Genomic DNA, 23,688 nt, shown 5'->3' with positions numbered 1-23,688 from the left:
TCACCAATTGTCAGTCATAAGGAGTTAATTCCAAAAGAGGCACCAAGTCAGAAAAATTTAAAGTTATTTCAAACATTTCAAACTTTTACATAACTACAAATTAGCAACTGTGTGCAAGAAAGTCTACAAGCAGAAGTCTCATTGTAACTTACCGGATCTCCTGCAGTCAACTGTAATAATGTAGATAGTACCGTGAGAAACCAGGCAAATATAAAATCCATGACTTACGTATTTCTGTATGCACATGTGTACACACAGGCATACACCCTTCTGATTATATAAATACCCATTGTAATCTAAAGTGATGCAGTACTACTGTCATTCTAATTTAATGCAACAGGAATGAACATATTATTATTATTATTATTATTAGGGGAAGAGAGGCAAAAGAGGAACAGGAGAGAAGATTTTTCAGTGAAACTGTCCAGCCACTTCCAAAGCTAAGATTAAAGAGGAACAGAAAACCAGAGGTGGGTAATACTGACAGGCAACAGTACTGAGAATAAGAAGCACGCCTCTATCGTGCATTTTCATAATACCAGAACTTCCTGCATTTAGGCATCTTGAAAAATCAGTACCTGTCAACTATGGAAGAAACAAAAGCCAAGGCAGGCAGAATGAAGTTAAAACCTGGAAAGACTTGGACTGAATAGATGAGAAAAAGAATTACATCCAGCAAAAGAAACAGACAGGAGAAGTAAAATAGCTGGCAGGGGATGTGTTGCGAAAACAGAAAAAGGCAAGGCTCAGAGGTAAGACAGCAATCAGGGACGTCTCTCCACCCTCCACCCTACCCATGGCCATCCTGAAACACCCCCGGAATAAATTTTCAGCAGCACTACATACATTCACAATTGGAACTAAAGATTTTGAAAATAAGAGCTATGAAAACCTGTACAGTCTTCGTAGAATAATTACATCTATGGTAGTTTAAATTAAACTTGGAAGAATCAATGCTAAGAAGTTCTTTGGAACCACAATGCATATCACAAAAGTATTAAACTTACCATAGTGTTTTCATAGTGGGGTTTGAACAATAAACAGGAAATAAAAATGAGGTTACATATTGAACAGGGAATAAAGAAAAAAATTCTGAATAGCTACTCATTAAGTTCATACCATATATTGAGTGCATCAATAGACTTGGGTGTTATGATAAAAAAGTAGCCAATCCTGTAATTAGAAGCTGTCTTAAGACATTTGCACAAATCAGCCATATTAAGGTTGCCTGTGCAACTCTAATTCTGGTAGTTACCTGCTTCTGACTTAATGTTCTCTAAAAATAATTTCAAGACTAATCTTATCAGCAACATTTAAACCTATTGATCTTGTACAATAAATAATTATGCAATATTATCTATAAATACATTATAATTGATCAAATTCTTACCAGATGGTATGAAGACTATGTTAATCCCAAATATAGTGTGAGTCAGCCAAGTGTAGAGTCCATAGAACCCAGCCATTTTGAGGGAAGCATCAAATACACCTCTAAAACAATCAAAGAAACTCTGTTAAATTTTATTGGCAACAGGATTCTGGGAACTATAAAGATATACACAAGCTGCTTTGAAAAACTGCAGGCCATTAGTGCGGCAATAACACAACTCAAAACGTAACCCTTCATGCATTTGTTCCCTATGAAAAGAATAAGCATCCATCACATCTGTCGTTTAAGGTATTTAGACACAAAAACCCCAAACTGTTCTTTACTGTACAATGGGTTCCAGAGATAAAGTCCTTGAAAGAAACTGCTCAAGCATCAGACCACATCCTCTATCAAAAATAACCTTTTATCTATGAGAAGCAGTACCATTCTACATATGAACTACTGTTTCTTTGCCCTTTTCGACTGTTACCTGCTCATTCATTTTCTTTATCTGCTTACATTTCCATACCTGCTTATTCTCATCGGATTAAAACCACTGGTCTGTGAAGTGAAATAGGCTGCTTAAACTCTTACTTTCCTACATACTTACATGGCTTTCTGGATGAAAATAATTGAGCACCTCATATTCACTACTGGACTTTATCCTCAGTATCTTTATATTCCTAGCTTTTAGGTTGCTTACTAAGTTACATTACTAAAAACCGAATAGAAAGCCTGGTAATCTAATTCAGTCCTGCTGAATCTACGTCCAACATGCTGGCCACAAAACAAAGTTCTCCTCTCTTAAGCGTGACCACAGCTTCATGAGACAGCAAACAGGCAGCTAAGTGCTAAAAATCAGCTAAGCTAATTTTTACAGCGCTGGTGCACTTACACATGTGGAGTATCCTGTAACCGAACTGAAAACCCATGCCTTAGGACTACAGTCACAAAAATTATACTCTACAACTGGTATATCTCACCGTTGTGAGATTTTTGCCAGTTTTTCACCCTTATTTGAGAAAGGTGTGAAGCTTCCTGAAACCACTATTTTAGCTTGGATCTAAGTAACCAAACTATCCCTGAGTTCCCCTCCTCAGAATGGTCCTAAGAGTTACATCATTGCAGAAGTGGCAGCGCACACACCCTCTTAGCAAAGATAAATGCAAAGTTTGCTGATGTTAACTTCCCATTTTACATTCCGTGCTTTTAGTTACACTGCTTGTGTCTTCGCAGTTTTGGGAACTCTGGTAGGAGGGCAGAGAGGACAGGAAGACATGCAATAGATGATTAGTGGAAAGGTTTTCTTTGCACTTCGAAGAGGAACACAGTCTGCACAGAAAACAGCCCTTTCTGGAACTAAAGCCTCTAAGAGCACAGTTTCTTTCCTCTGCTCAGTCGATAAAGCCTTCTAGAAAAGAAACCTTCTCTGCTATTAAACTACTAGGTAGAATCTTCTCTTCTGATCTACCAGCAAGAATTCCAAGACTCCCAGTTTTTGACAGACAGATATGTGGTCATGAGGAAGGGGAAGGAATATTTACAAATATGTGGTGGCCTCAGTCAAAAGAGCCTGAATACTTCACAGTTTAGATAAACTTCTATAATATTAAAATGGGAAATCACAGACCAAAATATATAGAATCTACAGATTTTGAAGAGTGAAATACTCACCTGTATTTTAGTTATAAAAAAAGTAAGCTTCTGGCATGAAAAAATTTGGCAAGAAGGAGAGAAGACCCCAAAAACCAAAGCCACAGTAAGAATGCTAAATATGGGTTTGCATTAAAAACTCAAGATGTTTTCATACTTCAGCTACTCAAAAGTCTTAATTTTCAGCATTTTCTGTGACATTTAATTAATGTCTGCTCTTTCTGAGGATTTCAAAGGAGCATAATATTTTTGTAACGAGAACCTGTTTATTAATTGAAACTAATTCTGTCAACCATCAAGTATAAACATCATATAAAAAGGGGGGAAAAATAATCAATCTATCAACATTTTATTTAAGGATACCTTACAAAAACAGAGGGCTAAATATGACTTTAATCCATACGGATCCTCTGTGGTTGGATCTTAAAAATTTAGAACACGAACAATTACAACAGGGTCTTTGGCAATGGAAGTCTCCAGGCAGCTGGAGAGATGAAGTGCTATCTCTACTGCAATGATCACGAGGGTGCAACAAAAAACCCCATCACTTCTCCTGGTTGCACTAAACATACATTTGTACCCACTAAACCCTTACGCTTTTGTCAAGCCAACTTCCTTAGCCTTGTTGGTCTCTTAAATCTTAGACCTGTCCCATAGAAATCCCGTTGCACTATAAAGAAGGTATCTCACAATTTCTGAAACTCTTCATTGGTGACACAAAGTTTTCAACTTTTTTAATGCAATTTGCCAGGTCCTTCCAACAAAACCGGAAAGAAAAAAACCCCAACATATCCAGAACAATTTGTTAGAAGGAAGCATTAAATCTAAATATTTAATAGCATCTATAAGAACCCAGATTTCAACATGCTATAATTAAATCTTCGAGTAAACCTTTTTCCTATTAATCAAACAGGAACTGTGGCACAAATACATCTCAGTTGTCAAAAATATTTTAAAACTATCCTTGAAGTATCTCCTTATTTTTCCCATAAAGATGTTTTCTGTACTGTAGTAAAATTGACAAGGTCTTAACAACTTCTGTAAGTATGCCCCAAAAGTACATTTCAGTATACAGGAGGCAAGGCAGGCCTCTGGCTTGAGGCAGGCATCTGAAGTATCAACTTCACTTGAAATTAAAATATCCATCTAGTGCTGAAAACACTAACCAGAATCTTAATCAACAGTATGCTTCAGCTACTCTGCATCTGTGATACCAGATCTTAAAGATGATGTGGTATGCTAGTGCAAACCCTAAATGAATTTATTACCATCTGTAAAACGCAGACCTTCCTGGTGAAATTATGACAGTAAGTTAATTTCATCTCTTAATACGTTATTGGCATACATACAGTTTCCTTTTATATACAAGAGTAATTGTATGTTTCAGAAATCAGAAAATCCAATTGCTGCTCATGTCTCTCTTTGGCACTGTATCTGGATGAACCACTTTACCTGCAAGAGCTGTCATCTGCAAATGTGTAATTTATGAGCACTTCATGGCAATTTGGTGTAAAGCATACTTAAGACATACATACTCCATTTTACTGAGCTTTGAAAAGCATGTAAAATTAAAAAACAAATTAAAAAATCAGAGGACATGGGTCATACTTCACATTATTCAGATTAAAAATGAAGAAACTTATGTCAACTTGTCAAATGTTTCTGCGTAGCTGGCCTAAATATTTTTTGTTAACGTTCTTTCTGCTTCACTGAAAAGCTAGGGAATTGGCTTGTAGATCTCCCTTGTAGACACAAGGGAAGGTGCCACCTTTTCATTTTATGGGTTTTGTGGGTTTTAGTGGATTTTTTTTCTCTTTTACTGATTTGCCATAAAAAGACTACAGCTTCCCCTTTGCTTCTACTGAAGTTTACATTAAATTTTTGTCCACCTGAATTCAGGTTCACTTCACAGAGCCTGCAGGTAAGGTCTGTTCACCATTAGCAACACGGTGAAATTTAAAAAATTTCAACCTAACACTGCAACAACCCCAGTTCAAAGGAAGGAGGCAGAAAAGTGAAGACTCCTGGGAAGCAGAACATACCTCAAGCTTCAACTCAGAGCATTCACTCTTTGACCTCAGAGTTAATTTGATTTTCTAGATCTCTCCGTTCCCAGAGCATTGGAGGAAAGAAGAACATATGGGCTGAAATGATGAGAATTGGAGTTTCCAGAAAGATTAGAGGAAGCATATAATAAGTTCAAAAGAGAGATTTACTGGTTACTATAGTAAATTTATAATGAAAGCATATTGAGCCTGGCCGTTGAATGGGCATAAGAGTAAAAACTAGACAAAAGTGACATTTGTCTTTGGAAATGTTTGCAAGAATTAGCATTTCCCTAAATACCTTACAAAACACTTTACAAGCCATACAGTGGTTTACAATCCAATTAAAATGCAAGTTTGATAACAGGAACACCCTAAGCCAAAAATACTATTAGAAAAAGACGATTTCAGTCTTTCGTCATCTTCTTTACACCACTGATGTTTGGTATTTTCCCATATTCTCTAAGTAGATATTACAAGGATTGTACTGTATCTTTGTTACAAAATCTTCCTGTATACAGAGCTGACTAATTCAAAACGATGCTTTAAAAAACTCCAGCTACTCAATTTCTTTTGAGAATACAACCTTTACATCTTAAAAGTAGAGGGTTCAAGGTGTAAAAGCAAATGCAATGCATTCCAAACTTCACAGCACAGTTTCACAATTTATTTCAAATCAGGTTAACTCAGCACTGCCACAAGAAAAGAGCCCTCCCATTCCCCATTCGCAAGCATTCATTTCACGCCAGACCACCCTTCCTCTGTCGACCTGCCAGCATGGTGGTCTCTTTTACGTGCCACGACAGTTTTTACAGTGAATTCAGCTAATCATTATTTTTTGCTGGGTTAGTTTTAACTAACTAGCTCAGCTCTCTGCTCCCCATCCAACTCATAGAGCAGTGGCATAAATAGCTGCATTCCCACCAGGAAAGAAGCCAGCACACTCGTGGCTGGAGGGCAGGAACTCTTCTTTGCACAACAGTGCTGTCTTGTCCCAGCTGAAACTAACAGCCGCTGTCACCATAACTTCAAACCCAAATAACTGATTGTCTTCCTTCAGACACCGCCAAGATCCACTGCAAAAGTCAAGCTACCAGTGGCAATCAAAGGACAGCCATTATCTTACAAAGGACTGAAGTATTCTTCTTCTACAATGATCCCCCAAATTTCAAGTGATCACCGGGAGAACACCAAAGAATGAAATGACTCAAAGAAGTCCTTTTGCAAAAAAACTCTTAAGCTGTTCTTTGACTCTTTTTAAGGGTTCTGTTCTTTTAGGAATAAAAAAGACCCTCATTATTTTTCAGTGTCAAATTACATACGAAAATAAGCAAAGAGCACTACAATATATTCCAGCTATGAATAAAGCAGAAGTGGCAGTAAGTGTTTCTTGACAGAGTAAGATCATCTCAGGAGCAATATAAATATGCAAATGATTTTCAGAGATGACTCCATGACAAGATTTCAACAGTTTTGTTGTTGAAATTAATTTCTCCTTAGGAATGATACAACTAAACAAAGAGAGATAACGGCTCCAACATAATGGAGGCTAGTAATGACACTAATCAGATAAAGTGATATCGTCTTGAACAAAGCATAGGTCATTGAGATGGTGTAACTGATGCAAATATTACACCTCTCAAGGCAGGACAGGGCTCAAGCGACTGTATCAAAACTTCAGACTTTTAAACAGTGGCAACTAGTCCGAAGGACACAGCAGCAAACAGACTTTCTTCTCTAACAGAGAAACGTCTACATTCTTTGAAAAAGAACAATTGACATGTAGTCCAGTCTGTGAGAAATTCTACATCTGATTATTTCTTCGCAATACTTTTGTATTCATAATATTTGTAATTATTTTTTAATGACTATTTTGGCCTGTTTTAGTCACGTATACCACATAAACTTGCAGTTACTCTTCTGAGAAGCACATTTGAAAGCATTAGTTATTTCTGAATCAACTATTTCTAACATTTCCAGATTTTTATCATGAGCAGACCACGATGCTTATTAAGTGCAAGCCTAACTATTCTTAAAATGGATCCTGGAACATAACATATAAAAAGCCAAAGTAGTTCAGACCAAAGGTCTGTGTAGCCAGCATTCCATCTCCAGTAGAGGCCAGAAGCAGACACCAAGGGAACAAAAGAAATAGGACACACATATTTTCCTGAACATTTTTCCAGCTTCTCTTTCCACCTCAGGGGATATCATGAACCTGATGCAGGCTGTCTATTTAGTAATCCTCAATTAGTATCTATTCTTAGCCCTGTCCAATCCTGCAAGTTGCTGCAACTCCAACATGCTTTGGCAAGACCTTCCCCATGTCTACTGTCTGTCGCATGAACCAACATACCTTTCTTATTTTTTGAAACTGCCCGCTTGCTTTTTGATGATCCCAAGAGTTTATGTTGGAAAAGACCATGAGCAGTCCAACCCCAGTCATCCTTTTCACACTGATTTTGCATACTTCAATTGTGTAACATCCTTTTTCCAGGCTGAAAAGTCCTAACCAGCTCAGTCATTCCTCATACAGAAACTGATGCATACCTTCATTCCTCTAGTCAGTCTTGTTGTGCTCCTAGCTTTCCGAGATGCAGGAACCAGAATAGCACACAGTATAGGCAAACCATAGATTCATACAATGGGAGTAATATTCTGCATTTCTGTTGTCTGTGTCTGTTCTAACAAATCTTAATGTTTGATATGCCTGGCAGATGTCTTTAAGTATTACCAAGCACTGAGCTAGCATGCCTACCTGAAAATACAGCTCCAAAGCGGTAACAGTCAGCACCGAAGCCATCAGTTTATGTGTGAAGTTAGGACTGGTTTTCACCCGCATGCATCACTTTCATCTACGCTACATTTCATCAGTCATTCCCCAGGCACTGCTGTCTTCTAACTGAGTTTGTCTACGATCCTGCTGCAATTCCATACTCAGTTCTCATCCTTACTAGCTCAAATAGTTTTGCAGCATCAGTAAGGTGTCCCTCTCTACTTCTTTCTCAGGACAATTACTAACAGATGGGATAGCAGAGGTCCCTACCTCAACACCATCATTTACTCCTGCCCTCTGTTTCTTATCTTTTTAACTGACTATTTATCCATGCAGAAACCTTCTCTATTATCTCATCACTACTTAATTTCCTTGAAAATCTTTGGAAAGAGATGCTGTAAAAAGCCTTTATGAAATTTCAGTGGAACGTACCAGCCATATCAACTTATTAATGGCCTTGCTTCCTGACCACTTCAAAAAACATGAAGAGTAAGGCAGAACTCGGTGTGAAAACTCCATTGATTCTTTGCAACTAAATCATATTAACCAGGTGCTGGTATGTCCTTAACTTTAGTTCCTATTAAGCTGCACAGTACTGATGTCCAGATTACATGTTTGTACTTCCTGGGTTCCCTGGAACTTCCCCCCGCCCCCCCACCCCAATTTTGCCCTTGACTTTTCTTTGGTGAGTTAATATCATCCACTCTCAGCAATTTGCTCTTGCTCTTTTTGTCCGTTCTTCTCCAACCTCTTCTACAGTCACTGTAATTTCTGAGAGATTCTACTGCAGCTCACCCGTAAGAAGGGTTTTACAATGTGACTCCCTCCACTTACCTTCACAGCAGCGAACAACACAGCATCAATTTCCCTCCCCCCTGCAACAACCTGCAGCAGCCTTGTTGTTCCTCAGCCCCCCTGAGTGCTTCTTGCTCCTGCTGCATATGAAAAATGGTATTTTGGTTTAATAGCATTTTGTGGAGCTTTGAGCAAATGAATCAACCCCCCCCCCCCCTCCTTAGGCCTATTTCTATCTGTTAAGTTTATGATCCTTCTGTTTTCTTCATTTAGCTAAAACTTCAGCTTTTTAAAGGATAGTTTCTTGTTTCCTGTGGCCTTTGTTATTTGCTGTTCAGCTATGCGGTCAGTCTTTCCTTTAGCCTTACTCAAGCCTTTCTTAGCTGTTAGCATGCACTGGCACTGTACCTTGAACATTTATTATTGTCCACCCCACTTGTAAGGATGTAATTCTTTTAGATCCCCGTTTTAGCTTGAAAAGTTCATGAATGAGAGCAACAGCTAGCTGGACTCAATAAAGCTCAAAATCCACTGCAGTCTTGTGTTAAGAAACTCCCAGTCTGTTCAGATTATTACTATTATAAAACTATGAATCACAAGCATAGAGATTATTATGCTGGTGGAGAGAATAAATAATGGATTGACCTTATAATTCGACCTAATATGATAAAAAAGCAAAAAGCTAAAGCTGTGATGTTAAATCTTTGAAATGTCAGGAAATCCTGAAGTTTTATATCAGCCTTCATGCTGTCTTCTTACATTACAATAAATCTGTGTTTTAAATAGCAGAAATCTAACCAAGGTTATAATAATATACACTACAACCTTAAATACACACATAAAGAATTATTAGATATGCAAGCATAGAATCCTGCAATATGTTATACTAAAAATAATTCTCATAGTATCCCTTTATTCTTAGAAATGCCTGAGAGAAGATCTCTTCCCTATATATTTAGTAATTCTTTCAGCAACCTTTGTCTTTCCATCCCTCCCAATTAGCTACTAGGCCTGCCTTAGAAGCAAAGAGGAAAACTAACCGGCTGAGCTGAATTCCAGATGCAAGTGTCACTGTTTTTACTGATACAGTCTGTGTCACATACCAACTACACTTTCATTCAGATAAAGATTCTTAAGTTCTGACATACAAACAACTGTTCGAAAAAGTTGGTGTTGTAGAAAAACCAGCATACATACATAATTGCGTAAGTGCAATATGTAATTAAAGGACTAGTATCTAAGATGCAACGTAGTTACAATATTCTTAAAGATTGCGTGCAAATCTGCTTATGTGTTTAAATGTGCGCGCGCACACACACACAATAACCCACATCCTCTACGCGTTACAGATACCTTCAGTCTTAAACAAACTGGACAGCCACAGAATTACAAACTACAAAAATGCACTAAGAGAAATTGCTATCGGAACATACAGAATGCACCATCTGGAATATGAAAGAACCAAATGGCAGAATATTGGCATTGCCTGATATAAAACAAAGAAGCCCTCAATAACCCGTCCATGTGTTTGAAAATACACTATACCAGTCTGCACAGCGTAGAGAACAGGACCGTTTGTTTCAGCATCAGATTATGCACTTAGGTAATCTCGTGAATTAGGGGTAGTAAACTGTAAAATTCCTACAGACTTTGTGACATGCTTGACCCAAATTATGTCTGTACAATAATGAACATTTTTTCATAGCTTCAAGTAAATTTGGAAAAAGAGTAAAGATTAAGCATGAGCAAATAAATTATTTTCTGAAATTTGCTTTGAATATCTGTTTTTCTTTGAATTATTCTTTGAATATCTTTCAAAAATCATGTGTATGTAAAGCAATATACAGACAGCTGTGTTTAATAAGAACAAGTATTTTGCATATAAAGAAAAAGGAAATACAGGTGAAGATAAATCTTTTTTTTTTTTTTTGCAAATAGGAGAATATTTACGACTAAAATAGTGGTATGAGCGAGTCATGTGGTTATTGCTACTAAAACAATCAGCCAATAAATACTACTATCTATCCCATTAGGATAATCAGGTTACAGTTACTGTCAGTTTGGTTCTGCAAACGTACTGAAACATTGCAGCATCTCTTCTAGATTTATAGACTACATTCTTCTTTTTTTTCAGTAACTCAAGTGAAGCTTTCCTTTCCTCCATGTAATTTAAAAAAAAAAGTATCTGTTATTCCCAGTTTTAGACTAGGAAATTATTTCATTAAGATAGAATCATTTTCAATTCTATTCCCACCTCGTAACACACACCATAAGTAGAACTTATAAAATTTCAGTAAGGTCTTGTTAAATGCATTGCTGTGACAAAAGAGATTTCTGCAAGAGATACTACTGCTACTAAACAACATACATTGCATGCAAAAATTCCGTCAAAACAAAATCAGTTAACAGGTGTCTTTGAAAAATTAATCTGAAAGACATTATTAATGTTGCAGTAAAATAAACAAGATCACACATTTTGCTTTTTCTAAGCATTAGCTTAACATGCTGGAAGATTATTGTTTTCTGTGGGAATTGTATCACCATCTCATTTTCTCCATCATTACTGCCGGGATGCCACAGCAAACCAGCTAGGTGCTTAAACAGCTGAGATTTTTTGTTTATTTGTTTGTTTGCATGGTAGCTCATTTCAGATCTCTTTAAATGTTAATAAATAAAAGTTAAAAAAACCAGTAAGAACCTGTTTCAGCCATCAAGGTTTTCACCCATAGGTTTTCATCATATTAAATCTCTCTTCGACTTTCTGGCAAATTTCAGTTAAGGATATGATTACTATTTCCTCTTTAGAAACACCTAATATTTTAAGTAACTTTTATATAACCAATGAAAAATCTGATCAAATTTGAGTGTGTATGTACATGACAAATGTACATGACAAATGAAGAAAATGAAGCAAATAATGATAACCCTTCTCAAATTGAAAACAAACAGTACTCATCTTCCTGGCATTACAGAACAAACTTCCACTAAGACGTGTCTCAAGGCATCACTCAAACTACTGATCTGGGTTTAAGACCATTTCACAATGTAATTAGGCCCCACCAAAATTGAAAGCTGCAGTAACTTTAAGCCACAGCCATACCCGTGTGCATGCACTCATGTGAAAGTATCGCACACACTAAATTGCACTGAGGCCGTGACAACATGCAACTTAGTAATGTGCAATATCTCCACCAGAGCAAGCAGGATGGGAGCTTCAGGGAAGAAGGGTATGGTGCATTCAGGAAGAGAATGACATGCTGCTCAGGGAAAGGAGAATGGTTCAGGCAAAGGTGTGCATGCTACTACTTTGGAGACCTGTGAATTGGAGAATTACTGCTTCATCCATTCAGGAAGAAAAACAAAGATCCAGACAAGAGCACCACCTCCCTATTTCAGGGGTAAAGGACATCATTTTCCTACTTATGCAGTGAGGTAGGTGACTTATGAACTAACTTCATTTTACAGAAGCTTTCTGAACAAAGCAAATCTCACAGTGATTTGTGCAGATAACAATTTTCCACTGACCCTCAAAATACTACATTATTAATATAATTATAATTACAATGAAAAATTTCACTAACTAGTATTGAGAACTAAAATTATCTAAATCCAGTAAACCGGTCCAAGTGGTTCTCAAATTTCTAAAGCAAGTAATCTTCCTAACCCCGACAGAGTGCTGCCGAAAGAATTCCTGCAGTTCAACGTACTCTGGCACAACCCTTCTGCCACAGTCGCCAGTCCCCTCCCTAGTCCCCTTTCACCACTGGTTCCTGTAGCTGACTTTTAGTAGTTTCAGTGAAAGAAAGTCATGTATTTACTATATTCACAGGCTACTAAACACCCTGCTAGTCAAGGGAGACTCTTGCACACGATGAAGGTGCAATACTAGCTTCATAATTCATTGCATTTTTGTGCTGATACCCACTTATGTAATATGGAAAACAGGAAAAAAAATTTTAAAAAGAAAAAAAAGGACAGAACAGCAGGAGGGATGAAAAGGCAAAGGGCAAATGGAGCATTTATCAAGAAGAAATAGTAACGAAGTGTGGCCACACCAAGAAAGTTAAAATAGGAGTGACAAAGACCTGAGACTGATTGCAAACCAAAGGAAAAGAGAAACAGACAAACCAACTGGGCATGAAAGACCAAAACTATCAGAGAACAGAAGCTATTTTGCTACTGAGGCATTAGCAGTATTCAGGATTATTAACATTTTCCTAAATTTTTGTTTCCCACCTCATTTGCAGGCAATGGCACACAAAATGCGAGCACGGAATTTGACGTTGTGAATTTTGAATGAGTTGCTTTATTTGAAATACCACCAGTACTTCATACATCAGTCAGAAAACCCTGCAGTCACACATGCTTTTGGTAGTGATCTTCCTCCCAGGCTTTCTACTGTTTTTTACAGAATCATCACGCAAATATTGATCTTCCCTCTCCCCCTGCAGATTAAATGCTGCCTTCCCCAAGATGCAACCCATCAGGAGGACCAAAGGCAGTATATAGGCAACAAAACACACACAAGTGCTTACTCTACAATGACAGGAGCGTTTTCATCATGAAAGTTACTCAAAATTGGCAAAACTGATTTACGAACAGTTTGCAAAACTGCGTTTGTTCTATAGCCCAAACACCGTCGTCCCCTTCTGGAGGATTGCTTAGAGGCTGGCAGGACTTACCTGTGAGAACTGGGACAACTCCATTAAAGGCAGATATCTGGGGCAAAGGCAAATGCCCTGCTGACAAACAGAATCACATTCACAACACAGGGAAATACCAAACCAGCAGCAGGCCATCCCTTGTGTTTCCCTTTGCCTGCTTGTCCTGGGACAAGCCTAGAAAGACTGAATTATGCTCCCAGGCTGAGAAGCTCCACCCCGCATCCCTCCCTCTCCTCTGGGTGTCTAAAGTCTTAGGAGAGTATGAGCGTCTTAAAGATGAAGCCAGACACTCCATGGCAGTGCACAAAGAGTAGCAATAGATCAAGCAAAGACATTAGAGAGACAGCTGTTGCTTTGGAAAAGCAGAAGACTACAACACTGCCAGGAAGAAGTGCTGGACTTCACCCTTAAGGTCCCTTCTAGGTGTTTCATTAGGAGTTCAAGACTGGGCAATAAACGATTAAAAAAAACCCAAAGAATAAAACAACAACAACAACAACAACAAAAACCCGCAAAAATGTATCCTGTCTTATTTGGCGCTTTGACAACTTCATCTGGACTCCGCTGTCCCCTCCTCATCTCCACAGTCCAGGAAAGATTTGTTATGGGCCCAGCCCAAAGCCTTTGAGATGGTGAGGGGCACACAAGCGCAGGCGGAGGGAGCTGCCTCTTGTCTGCATCAAGAACAGAAGGCTCAGGGGGGGAACTACCTGGTGACTACAGCTAAACGAGTGGCTCTAGGCCCAGGAGAAACCCCAGCTACATAAAAGGAAAAGATGGTCACAATGAGGCTGCTCAGACACAGCAGAGGGGCCAAGAGGGGCTGTGGCACTGCTGTCGTTGAGGATATCCAAACATGACTGAACAAAGACCCAAGCAACAGGATCCAACTAGGACTGCTCTGAGCAGGAGCTAGGACTGGGGACTTCCAAGCATCTATCCCAACATCTGTGATTCTGTGGTTCTTTCAACATGACCTGTCCTGCCTTCTCCAGGTAGCAAGAGACACCCACAACTTTGCGGAAGGTGGCCTTGGAACAGGCTGCCCGGGAAGGGGTTGAGTCACCATCCCTGGAGGTATTTATAAGACATGTAGATGAGGCGCTTAGGGACATGGTTTGGTGGGCATGGTGGTGCACCCCTCCTGCCGCCAGGAGCGTGATCAACATCGCTTCGCTCATCGACGGCATGCAGCGCATGGCTGTAGGCCCATCAGGGAGCACCCTGGAGCCCAAGCGTGCCTGCCTGCCAGGGAGCAGCGGGAGCAGCGAGGCGGGCGGCTGCCCACCTTGGCGTGGGACGCCACAGAGACGCTTCCCGCAACCGCCAAGGAGGAAAGCACCTCCCAGGAGCCTGAAGAGGGGGAAGCAGTGGAGGAGGAACATCCCTCCTCGCGCCATGAGAGCCATTGCCCGCGCTCACGCTACCGACGTCGTCCAGCGCGCACCTGTGGGAACACAGGGCAACAGCATGGGGCCCTGGCATGTCTATCTGCGGAGGCACCTGGGCGTGAGGCCCAGGCGTGACAGCCCACCAAAGGATGACGTGGAGCCAATGGACATCGATCCACCAGAGTATGGCACGGGGCCAATGGCCGTTAATCCACCAGACGATGGCACAGAGCCCATGGAGGTCGATCCACCCGAGCATGGCTCGGGGCCCATGGCCGTTAAGCCACCAGACGACGGCACGGAGCCCATGGAGGTGGATCCACCTCAAGAACAGTGGTATCATCGATGGCGCTGGGTCCACCTGCCACAGGGATGACCTGCCAGTACCCCAGCCATCCAGGCTCCTTTGCACGAGACGGCGCCAACACCGTTGCAGCAGCGCCCGGCCGGCTCCCTACTGGCGGCCCAGCCTCCGCACCTTCACGAATGGACAATAAACAATAACAAAAGAATAAAAATGCTTTCGTCCTCTCTTATTTGGCACTTTGGCGACTGCATCTGCACTCCTGTGACCCGTCCTGGTCTCTCTCTTTGAGTAGGAGGCTCTTTTTAGAAACTTTCCGTTCCCATGCCCGCCTTCGTGCTTTGGTGGTGCCTTACATTCTGGTTTTTTTAGCCTATAACATCAATAATCTGGTAATAGTTTTTGAAATGGAGCAAAATTATCATAATAAAGGCATGAACCCCAGGAATTTCTTGTTTCCAAATTATCAGTCTCACTTCAGGGCCAGGTAGAATTATGGAGGTCATTCTGGGAGTTACCGAAAAACACTTGAGAGACAATGCAGTCACTGGTCACAGCCAACACGGGTTCGCAAGGGGAAAGTCCTGGTTAACTGAAAACCAACTCTATGGACTTCCCGGAGGCTCACCTGCAACATCTCCCACCAATGAACAGTTCTTTTGTTCACTGTCAAGGGTTGCGTGGGCCCTTCTTCCCCATCCCCCACCACCGCCCCTCGTGAAGAGGTGCCATCTCTTCTGCACCGAGCCCCCAGGGAGAGGGGAGAAGCGGGCCTGGCTTCCATCGAGCTGCTGCCTTCCCCAGATGGCAAGGGACACCCACAACCTTGCGGAAGGTGGCCTGTCCCACTACCACCCAGGCCCTTACTTCAGACCATCACCAGCAGCAGCCCTACCGCTCACCTGAGGCACACCCCCACGAGGCAGCGGCCCCGCGGGTGGGATTTGTCCTGCTGAGCACAAGGCAGTGGTCCTCCCACCGTGTAGTCCCCTGCTCCTGTCCACGCCTCGCCCATCACTCACCTCACCCTCATTCACCATTTGGCCATTTCATTCGAGGCCACCGAGGCGAAGGGCTCCGGAGCGGAGGATCGCGCCGGGGGACCCTTCCTGAAGCGGCAAAACCGCGGCAAAAACCGCGATGGCAAAAGCGCAGGGAGCGAGAGGGTGCCCCAACCCCCCTCCCCCCAGCCGGGGGAGCGAGCTCCTGACGAGCGGCAGCTCTGACTCAGCGTGGGCGGGGACAGGAGGGACGGCGGCCAAACCCCCTCAGGTACAAGAGCAGCCCCCAGGGAGCGCGAGCGACCCGGAGCGCGGCGAACAGAGAGTGGCGCGGCAGTTTGCGCGGCAGTTGGCACAGGGCAGGGCGTGCGAGCAGGGCGCAGCCCCCTCCAGGCTCCAGAGGCTCGCTCAACCCGTGGTCGTCGCCCTCCCAGAAGAGGACCTGGCCATGGTATCCACTCGGCCGAAAGCCATCGCCAGGAGAAACGTGGCGACGCAGACGGAGCCCCTACGCAAACACACATCTGTCCGGGTCTCCGGCTGCAGGGAGTGCCTGAGCCTGTCCCTTGTGCAGGAGGGCAGCAGGGACAACGCCTGTGTGCGCTGTGACCAGGTGGATGATCTGCTCAGCCTGGTGGCAGAGCTGAAGGAGGAAGTGGAGAGGTTAAAGAGCATCAGGGAGTGTGAGAGGGAGATAGATTGGTGGAGCCGCACCCTACCATCCCTGAGGCAAGGGCAGCAGATGGAGGCTCCACAAGAAGCGGAGGATCCCCTGCCCTCTTGCCACCAGGCAGAAGGAGGGGACCCAGGCGACAGAGGGGAATGGATACAGGTCCCTGCTCGGGGCGCCAGGCGAAGCCCCGCCCGGCCTCCCTCACCCCAACCTTCCCAGTTGCCCTTACAGAACAGATACAGGGCTCTGGAACTTGAGGGCCGGACAAACGAGGACGCGGATGAAGGCCCACCCAGGGGGTTGCCCGAGGCGAGGCAGCCAGCCCCACGCATTACGACTGCCTCCGCTAAGAAAAAAAGGAGGGTAACTGTCATAGGTGATTCCCTTCTGAGGGGGACGGAGGGCCCAATTTGCCGGCCAGACCCATCCCACAGGGAAGTCTGCTGCCTCCCTGGGGCCCAGGTTAAGGACATTGCTAGGAAGCTCCCCGGTCTGGTACAGCCCTCCGATTACTACCCGCTACTGGTTATACAGGCTGGCAGTGAGGAGGTTGCAGAGAGAAGAACCAAGGGGATCAAAAGGGACTTCAGGGCACTGGGGTGACTGGTGGGAGGATCGGGAGCACAGGCAGTGTTTACCTCAATCCCTTTAGTTGCAGGGAGGAATACTGAAGGGATCAGGGAAACTCATCGGATCAACACGTGGCTTAGGGGCTGGTGCCATCGGCAGAATTTTGGCTTCTTTGACCACGGGGAGGTTTACACGGCACCGGGCCTGCTGGCGACGGACGGAGTTCAGCTGTCTCACAGGGGGAAAAGGATTCTCGCGCATGAGTTGGCGGGGCTCATCGAGAGGGCTTTAAACTAGATTCGAAGGGGGAAGGGGATAAAATCAGGCTCACTAGAGAAGAGCCTAGGGACGGCATGCCAGTGTCGGGGGACAAATCGGCAGCCCAGCTCAAGTGCATCTACACCAATGCACGCAGCATGGGCGGCAAACAGGAGGAGCTAGAAGCCATTGTGCAGCGGGGTAGCTATGACTTAGTTGCCATCACGGAAACATGGTGGGATGAGTCTCACGATTGGAGTGCTGCAATGGATGGCTACATGCTCTTCAGAAGGGACAGGCAAGAAAGGAGAGGCGGTGGGGTAGCCCTGTATGTTAGCGAGTGCTTCGACTGTCTAGAGCTCAATGGTAGTGATGATGAGGTCGAGTGCTTGTGGGTAAGGATGAGGGGGAAGGCCAACAAGGCAGATATCCTGCTGGGAGTCTGTTATAGACCACCTTGCCAGGACGAGGAGGCAGACGAAATATTCTACAAGAGGCTGGCAGATGTCTCCCAGTCGCTAGCCCTTGTTCTCGTGGGGGACTTCAACTTTCCGGACGTCTGCTGGAAATACCATACGGCAAAGAGGAAACAGTCGAGGAGGTTCCTGGAGTGTGTGGAAGATAGCTTCCTGACGCAGCTGGTAAGCGAGCCCACTAGGGAAGGTGCCTCGCTTGACCTGCTGTTCACGAACAGAGAAGGACTGGTGGGAGATGCAGTGGTCGGAGGCCGTCTTGGGCTCAGCGACCATGAAATGATAGAATTCTCGATACTCGGTGAAGAAAGGAGGGGGCCAGCAAAACCGCTACCATGGACTCCCGGAGGGAGGACTTTGGCCTGCTCAGGACACTGGTCGAGAGGGTCCCTTGGGAGACAGTCCTGAAGGGCAAAGGGGTCCAGGAAGGCTGGACATTCTTCAAGAAGGAAGTCTTAAAGGCGCAGGAGCAGGCTGCCCCCGTGTGCCATAAGAAGAACGGGCGGGGAAGACGACCGGCCTGGCTGAACGGGGAGCTCTGGCTGGGACTCAGGAAAAAAAGGAGAGTTTATCACTTGTGGAAGACAGGGCAGGCAACTCAAGAAGAGTACAGGGATCTCATTAGGTCGTGCAGAGAGGAAATTAGAAAGGCAAAAGCCCAGCTAGAACTCAACCTGGCCACTGGCGTAAGAGACAACAAAAAATGTTTTTACAAATATATTAATGACAAAAGGAGAGCCAAGGAGAATCTCCATCGTCTATTGGATGCGGGGGGGAACATTGCCACCGAGGACGAGGAGAAGGCTGAGGTACTTAATGCCTTCTTTGCCGCAGTCTTTAATAGTCAGACCAGTTATCCTCAGGGTACTCAGCCCCCTGAACAGGAAGACAGGGACGGCGAGCAGGATAAATCCCCCATAATCCCAGAGGAAGCAGTTAACGACCTGCTACGCCACCTGGACGCTCGCAAGTCTATGGGGCCGGATGGGATCCACCCGAGGGTACTGAGGGAGCTGGCGGAGGAGCTTGCCAAGCCACTCTCCATCATTTACCAGCAGTCCTGGTTAACAGGGGAGGTCCCGAACGACTGGAGGCTTGCCAGTGTGACGCCCATCTACAAGAAGGGCCGGAAGGAGGATCCGGGGAACTACAGGCCTGTCAGCCTGACCTCGGTGCCGGGGAAGATCATGGAGTGGTTCGTCCTGAGGGCGCTCACAAGCCATGTCCGGGACAACCAGGGGATGAGGCCCAGCCAGCACGGGTTCATGGAAGGCAGGTCCTGCTTGACCAACCTGATCTCCTTCTATGAGCAGGTGACCCGCCTAGTGGATGAGGGAAAGGCTGTGGATGTGGTCTGCCTGCACTTCAGTAAAGCCTTTGACACTGTCTCCCACGGCATTCTCCTAGAGAAGCTGGCGGCTCACGGCTTAGACAGGTGCACTCTTCGCTGGGTGAAAAACCGGCTGGACGGCCGAGCCCGGAGAGTTGTGGTGAACGGAGTTAAATCCAGTTGGCGGCCGGTCACGAGCGGCGTTCCCCAGGGCTCAGTTTTGGGGCCAGTCTTGTTCAGTATCTTTATCAACGATCTGGATGAGGGGGTTGAGTGCTCCCTCAGTAAGTTTACAGACGACACCAAGCTGGGCAGGAGTGTTGATCTGCTCGAGGGTAGGAAGGCTCTGCAGAGGGACCTGGACAGGCTGGATCGATGGGCTGAGGCCAGTTGTACGAGGTTCGACAGGGCCAAGTGCCGGGTCCTGCACTTCGGCCACAACAACCCCAGGCAACGCTACAGGCTTGGGGAAGAGTGGCTGGAAAGCTGCCCAGAGGAAAAGGACCTGGGGGTGCTGGCTGACAGCCGGCTGAACATGAGCCGTCAGTGTGCCCAGGTGGCCAAGAAGGCCAACGGCATCCTGGCCTGTATCAGAAATAGTGTGGCCAGCGGGAGCAGGGAGGTGATCGTGCCCCTGTACTCGGCACTGGTGAGGCCGCACCTCGAATACTGTGTTCACTTTTGGGCCTCTCACTACAAGAAGGACATTGAGGTGCTGGAGCGTGTCCAGAGAAGAGCAACGAAGCTGGTGAAGGAGAACAAGCCTTATGAGGAGCGGCTGAGGGAACTGGGGTTGTTTAGCCTGGAGAAGAGGAGGCTGAGGGGAGACCTCATCGTGCTCTACCACTCCCTGAAAGGAGGCTGTAGTGAGGTGGGTGTTGGTCTCTTCTGCCAAGTAACTGGCGATAGGACAAGAGGAAATGGCCTCAAGTTGCGCCAAGGGCGGTTTAGATTGGACATTAGGAAAAATTTCTTTACTGAAAGAGTGGTCAAGCCTTGGAACAGGCTGCCCAGGGAAGGGGTTGAGTCACCATCCCTGGAGGTATTTATAAGACGTGTAGATGAGGCGCTTAGGGACATGGTTTGGTGGGCATGGTGGTGTTGAGTTGATGGTTGCACTCGATGATCTTAGAGGTCTTTTCCAACATTAATGATTCAATGATTCTATGATTCTATGATGCCCCTCGCTGGCCTCCAACAGCCTCCTCGCGTCGTGCTGGCACAGTGGCCCAAAGGACACCAGGCCCTCTCCTCCCCTCTCCCTCCCCTCTCCTTCGGGGCTCCGTGCGGAAGAGGTGGCACCTCTCCACGCTCCAGGGGCAGGGCCAGGGGACGGGAAAGAAGAGCCCACGCAACACTTGGCTATCAGCAATTCTTTTATGGAGTGCTGGGAGACCTTGCGCAGGCCGGCTCGGCCTCCCTTTCCCATCCCGCCGGCGGGGTGTCTGGATGCTTTGCCCCCTCGCAGCCACTGTCAAGCGCGGGGGGCAGTGCCACGTGCAGGGCGCCGGGTCGGTGGGAGGTCGCTGAGGACCCCCGACCCTCCTGGAACGTTGCTGCCACCGTCCAGTCGAGGGGACCCCAGGCACGGGATGAGGAGGGGGCTGGAGCCCAGGGCTCATGAGGGGAGCTGGAGGGCGGTCCCTGTGCCCAAGGGGCAGCCTTTCTCTCGGGCAAGCAACATGGCAGGCGGGAGCGAGCCCCACGATAGGGGCCCTCAGCCCCCGCGACCCTCCTCCTTCTCCCACATTTGGGCATCTTTCAGGCCACAGGCCCCCACGCCCAAACCCGCCATATTTGGCCACACGCGTCGGCCACAGTCACAATCGCCATCACAGTGGCCTCCTGCTGTCACCAGCCACCTCACTGCCTGTTGCTCGGGACCTATAAAAACAGGGGCCCCTGCAGCTGGCCCACAGTGCGCCGAGCTCCGAGGCCCTCGGATGCCAAACATGCTTGGAAGGAAGAGGAGCCGGAGCAGCGAGGCGCATGGCTGCCCACCTTGGCGTGGGATGCCACAGAGCCGCTTCCCGCAACCGTGGAGGAGGAAGGCACCTCCCAGGAGGAGGAACATCACCCCTCATGCCGCCAGGAGCGCGATCAACATCGCTCCGCTCATCGACGGCATGCAGCGCATGGCTGTAGGCTCACCAGGGAACGCCCTGGAGCCCAAGCGTGCCTGCCTGCCAGGGAGCAGCGGGAGCAGCGAGGCGGGCGGCTGCCCACCTTGGCGTGGGACGCCACAGAGACGCTTCCCACAACCGCCAAGGAGGAAAGCACCTCCCAGGAGCCTGAAGAGGGGGAAGCCGTGGTGGAGGAACAACATCACCCCTCCTGCCGCCAGGAGCGCGATCAACATCGCTCCGCTCATCGACGGCATGCAGCGCATGGCTGTAGGCTCACCAGGGAACGCCCTGGAGCCCAAGCGTGCCTGCCTGCCAGGGAGCAGCGGGAGCAGCGAGGCGGGTGGCTGCCCACCTTGGCGTGGGACGCCACAGAGACGCTTCCCGCAACCGCCAAGGAGGAAAGCACCTCCCAGGAGCCTGAAGAGGGGGAAGCCGTGGTGGAGGAACAACATCACCCCTCCTGCCGCCAGGAGCGCGGTCAACATCGCTCCGCTCATCGACGGCATGCAGCGCATGGCTGTAGGCTCACCAGGGAACGCCCTGGAGCCCAAGCGTGCCTGCCTGCCAGGGAGCAGCGGGAGCAGCGAGGCGGGCGGCTGCCCACCTTGGCGTGGGACGCCACAGAGACGCTTCCCGCAACCGCCAAGGAGGAAAGCACCTCCCAGGAGCCTGAAGAGGGGGAAGCCGTGGTGGAGGAACAACATCACCCCTCCTGCCGCCAGGAGCGCGATCAACATCGCTCCGCTCATCGACGGCATGCAGCGCATGGCTGTAGGCCCACCAGAGAACGCCCTGGAGCCCAAGCGTGTCTGCCTGCCGGGGAGCAGCCGGAGCAGCGAGGCGGGCGGCTGCCCACCTTGGCGTGGGCCAGCACAGAGACGCTTCCTGCAACCGCCAAGGAGGAAAGCACCTCCCAGGAGCCTGAAGAGGGGGAAGCAGTGGAGGAGGAACATCCCTCCTCGCGCCATGAGAGCCATTGCCCGCGCTCACGCTACCGACGTCGTCCAGCGCGCACCTGTGGGAACACAGGGCAACAGCATGGGGCCCTGGCATGTCTATCTGCGGAGGCACCTGGGCGTGAGGCCCAGGCGTGACAGCCCACCAAAGGATGACGTGGAGCCAATGGACATCGATCCACCAGAGTATGGCACGGGGCCAATGGCCGTTAATCCACCAGACGATGGCACAGAGCCCATGGAGGTCGATCCACCCGAGCATGGCTCGGGGCCCATGGCCGTTAAGCCACCAGACGACGGCACGGAGCCCATGGAGGTGGATCCACCTCAAGAACAGTGGTATCATCGATGGCGCTGGGTCCACCTGCCACAGGGATGACCTGCCAGTACCCCAGCCATCCAGGCTCCTTTGCACGAGACGGCGCCAACACCGTTGCAGCAGCGCCCGGCCGGCTCCCTACTGGCGGCCCAGCCTCCGCACCTTCACGAATGGACAATAAACAATAACAAAAGAATAAAAATGCTTTCGTCCTCTCTTATTTGGCACTTTGGCGACTGCATCTGCACTCCTGTGACCCGTCCTGGTCTCTCTCTTTGAGTAGGAGGCTCTTTTTAGAAACCTTCCGTTCCCATGCCCGCCTTCGTGCTTTGGTGGTGCCTTACATTCTGGTTTTTTTAGCCTATAACATCAATAAGCTGGTAGTAGTTTTTGAAATGGAGCAAAATTATCATAATAAAGGCACTGAACCCCAGGAATTTCTTGTTTCCAAATTATCAGTCTCACTTCAGGGCCAGGTAGAATTATGGAGGTCATTCTGGGAGTTACCGAAAAACACTTGAGAGACAATGCAGTCACTGGTCATAGCCAACATGAGTTCGCAAGGGGAAAGTCCTGGTTAACTGAAAACCAACTCTATGGACTTCCCGGAGGCTCACCTGCAACATCTCCCACCAATAAACAGTTCTTTTGTTCACTGTCAAGGGTTGCGTGGGCCCTTCTTCCCCATCCCGCCCCACCGCCCCTCGTGAAGAGGTGCCATCTCTTCTGCACCGAGCCCCCAGGGAGAGGGGAGAAGCGGGCCTGGCTTCCATCGAGCTGCTGCCTTCCCCAGATGGCAAGGGACACCCACAACCTTGCGGAAGGTGGCCTGTCCCACTACCACCCAGGCCCTTACTTCAGACCATCACCAGCAGCAGCCCCACCGCTCACCTGAGGCACACCCCCACGAGGCAGCGGCCCCGCGGGTGGGATTTGTCCTGCTGAGCACAAGGCAGTGGTCCTCCCACCGTGTAGTCCCCTGCTC

At 46.8% G+C, this 23,688-nt stretch overlaps 1 protein-coding gene across 1 annotated transcript in view; it reads right to left on the bottom strand.

Annotated features, from left to right (window-relative positions):
• Positions 1 to 23,688, bottom strand: part of TMEM245 (transmembrane protein 245) — a 139,945-nt gene that overhangs the window by 11,299 nt on the left and 104,958 nt on the right. Inside the window, exon 14 of the mRNA XM_075142350.1 lies at positions 1,391 to 1,491. Within this exon, the coding sequence (XP_074998451.1) occupies positions 1,391 to 1,491 (101 nt within the window). The remainder of the gene's footprint in view (positions 1 to 1,390; positions 1,492 to 23,688) is intronic.

This window comes from Calonectris borealis, chromosome 2 (assembly GCF_964195595.1).
Source record: "Calonectris borealis chromosome 2, bCalBor7.hap1.2, whole genome shotgun sequence".
Taxonomy (NCBI): domain Eukaryota; kingdom Metazoa; phylum Chordata; class Aves; order Procellariiformes; family Procellariidae; genus Calonectris; species Calonectris borealis.
Note: the sequence above shows the minus strand (reverse complement) of the source record. Positions and strands in the feature narration are given on the sequence as shown.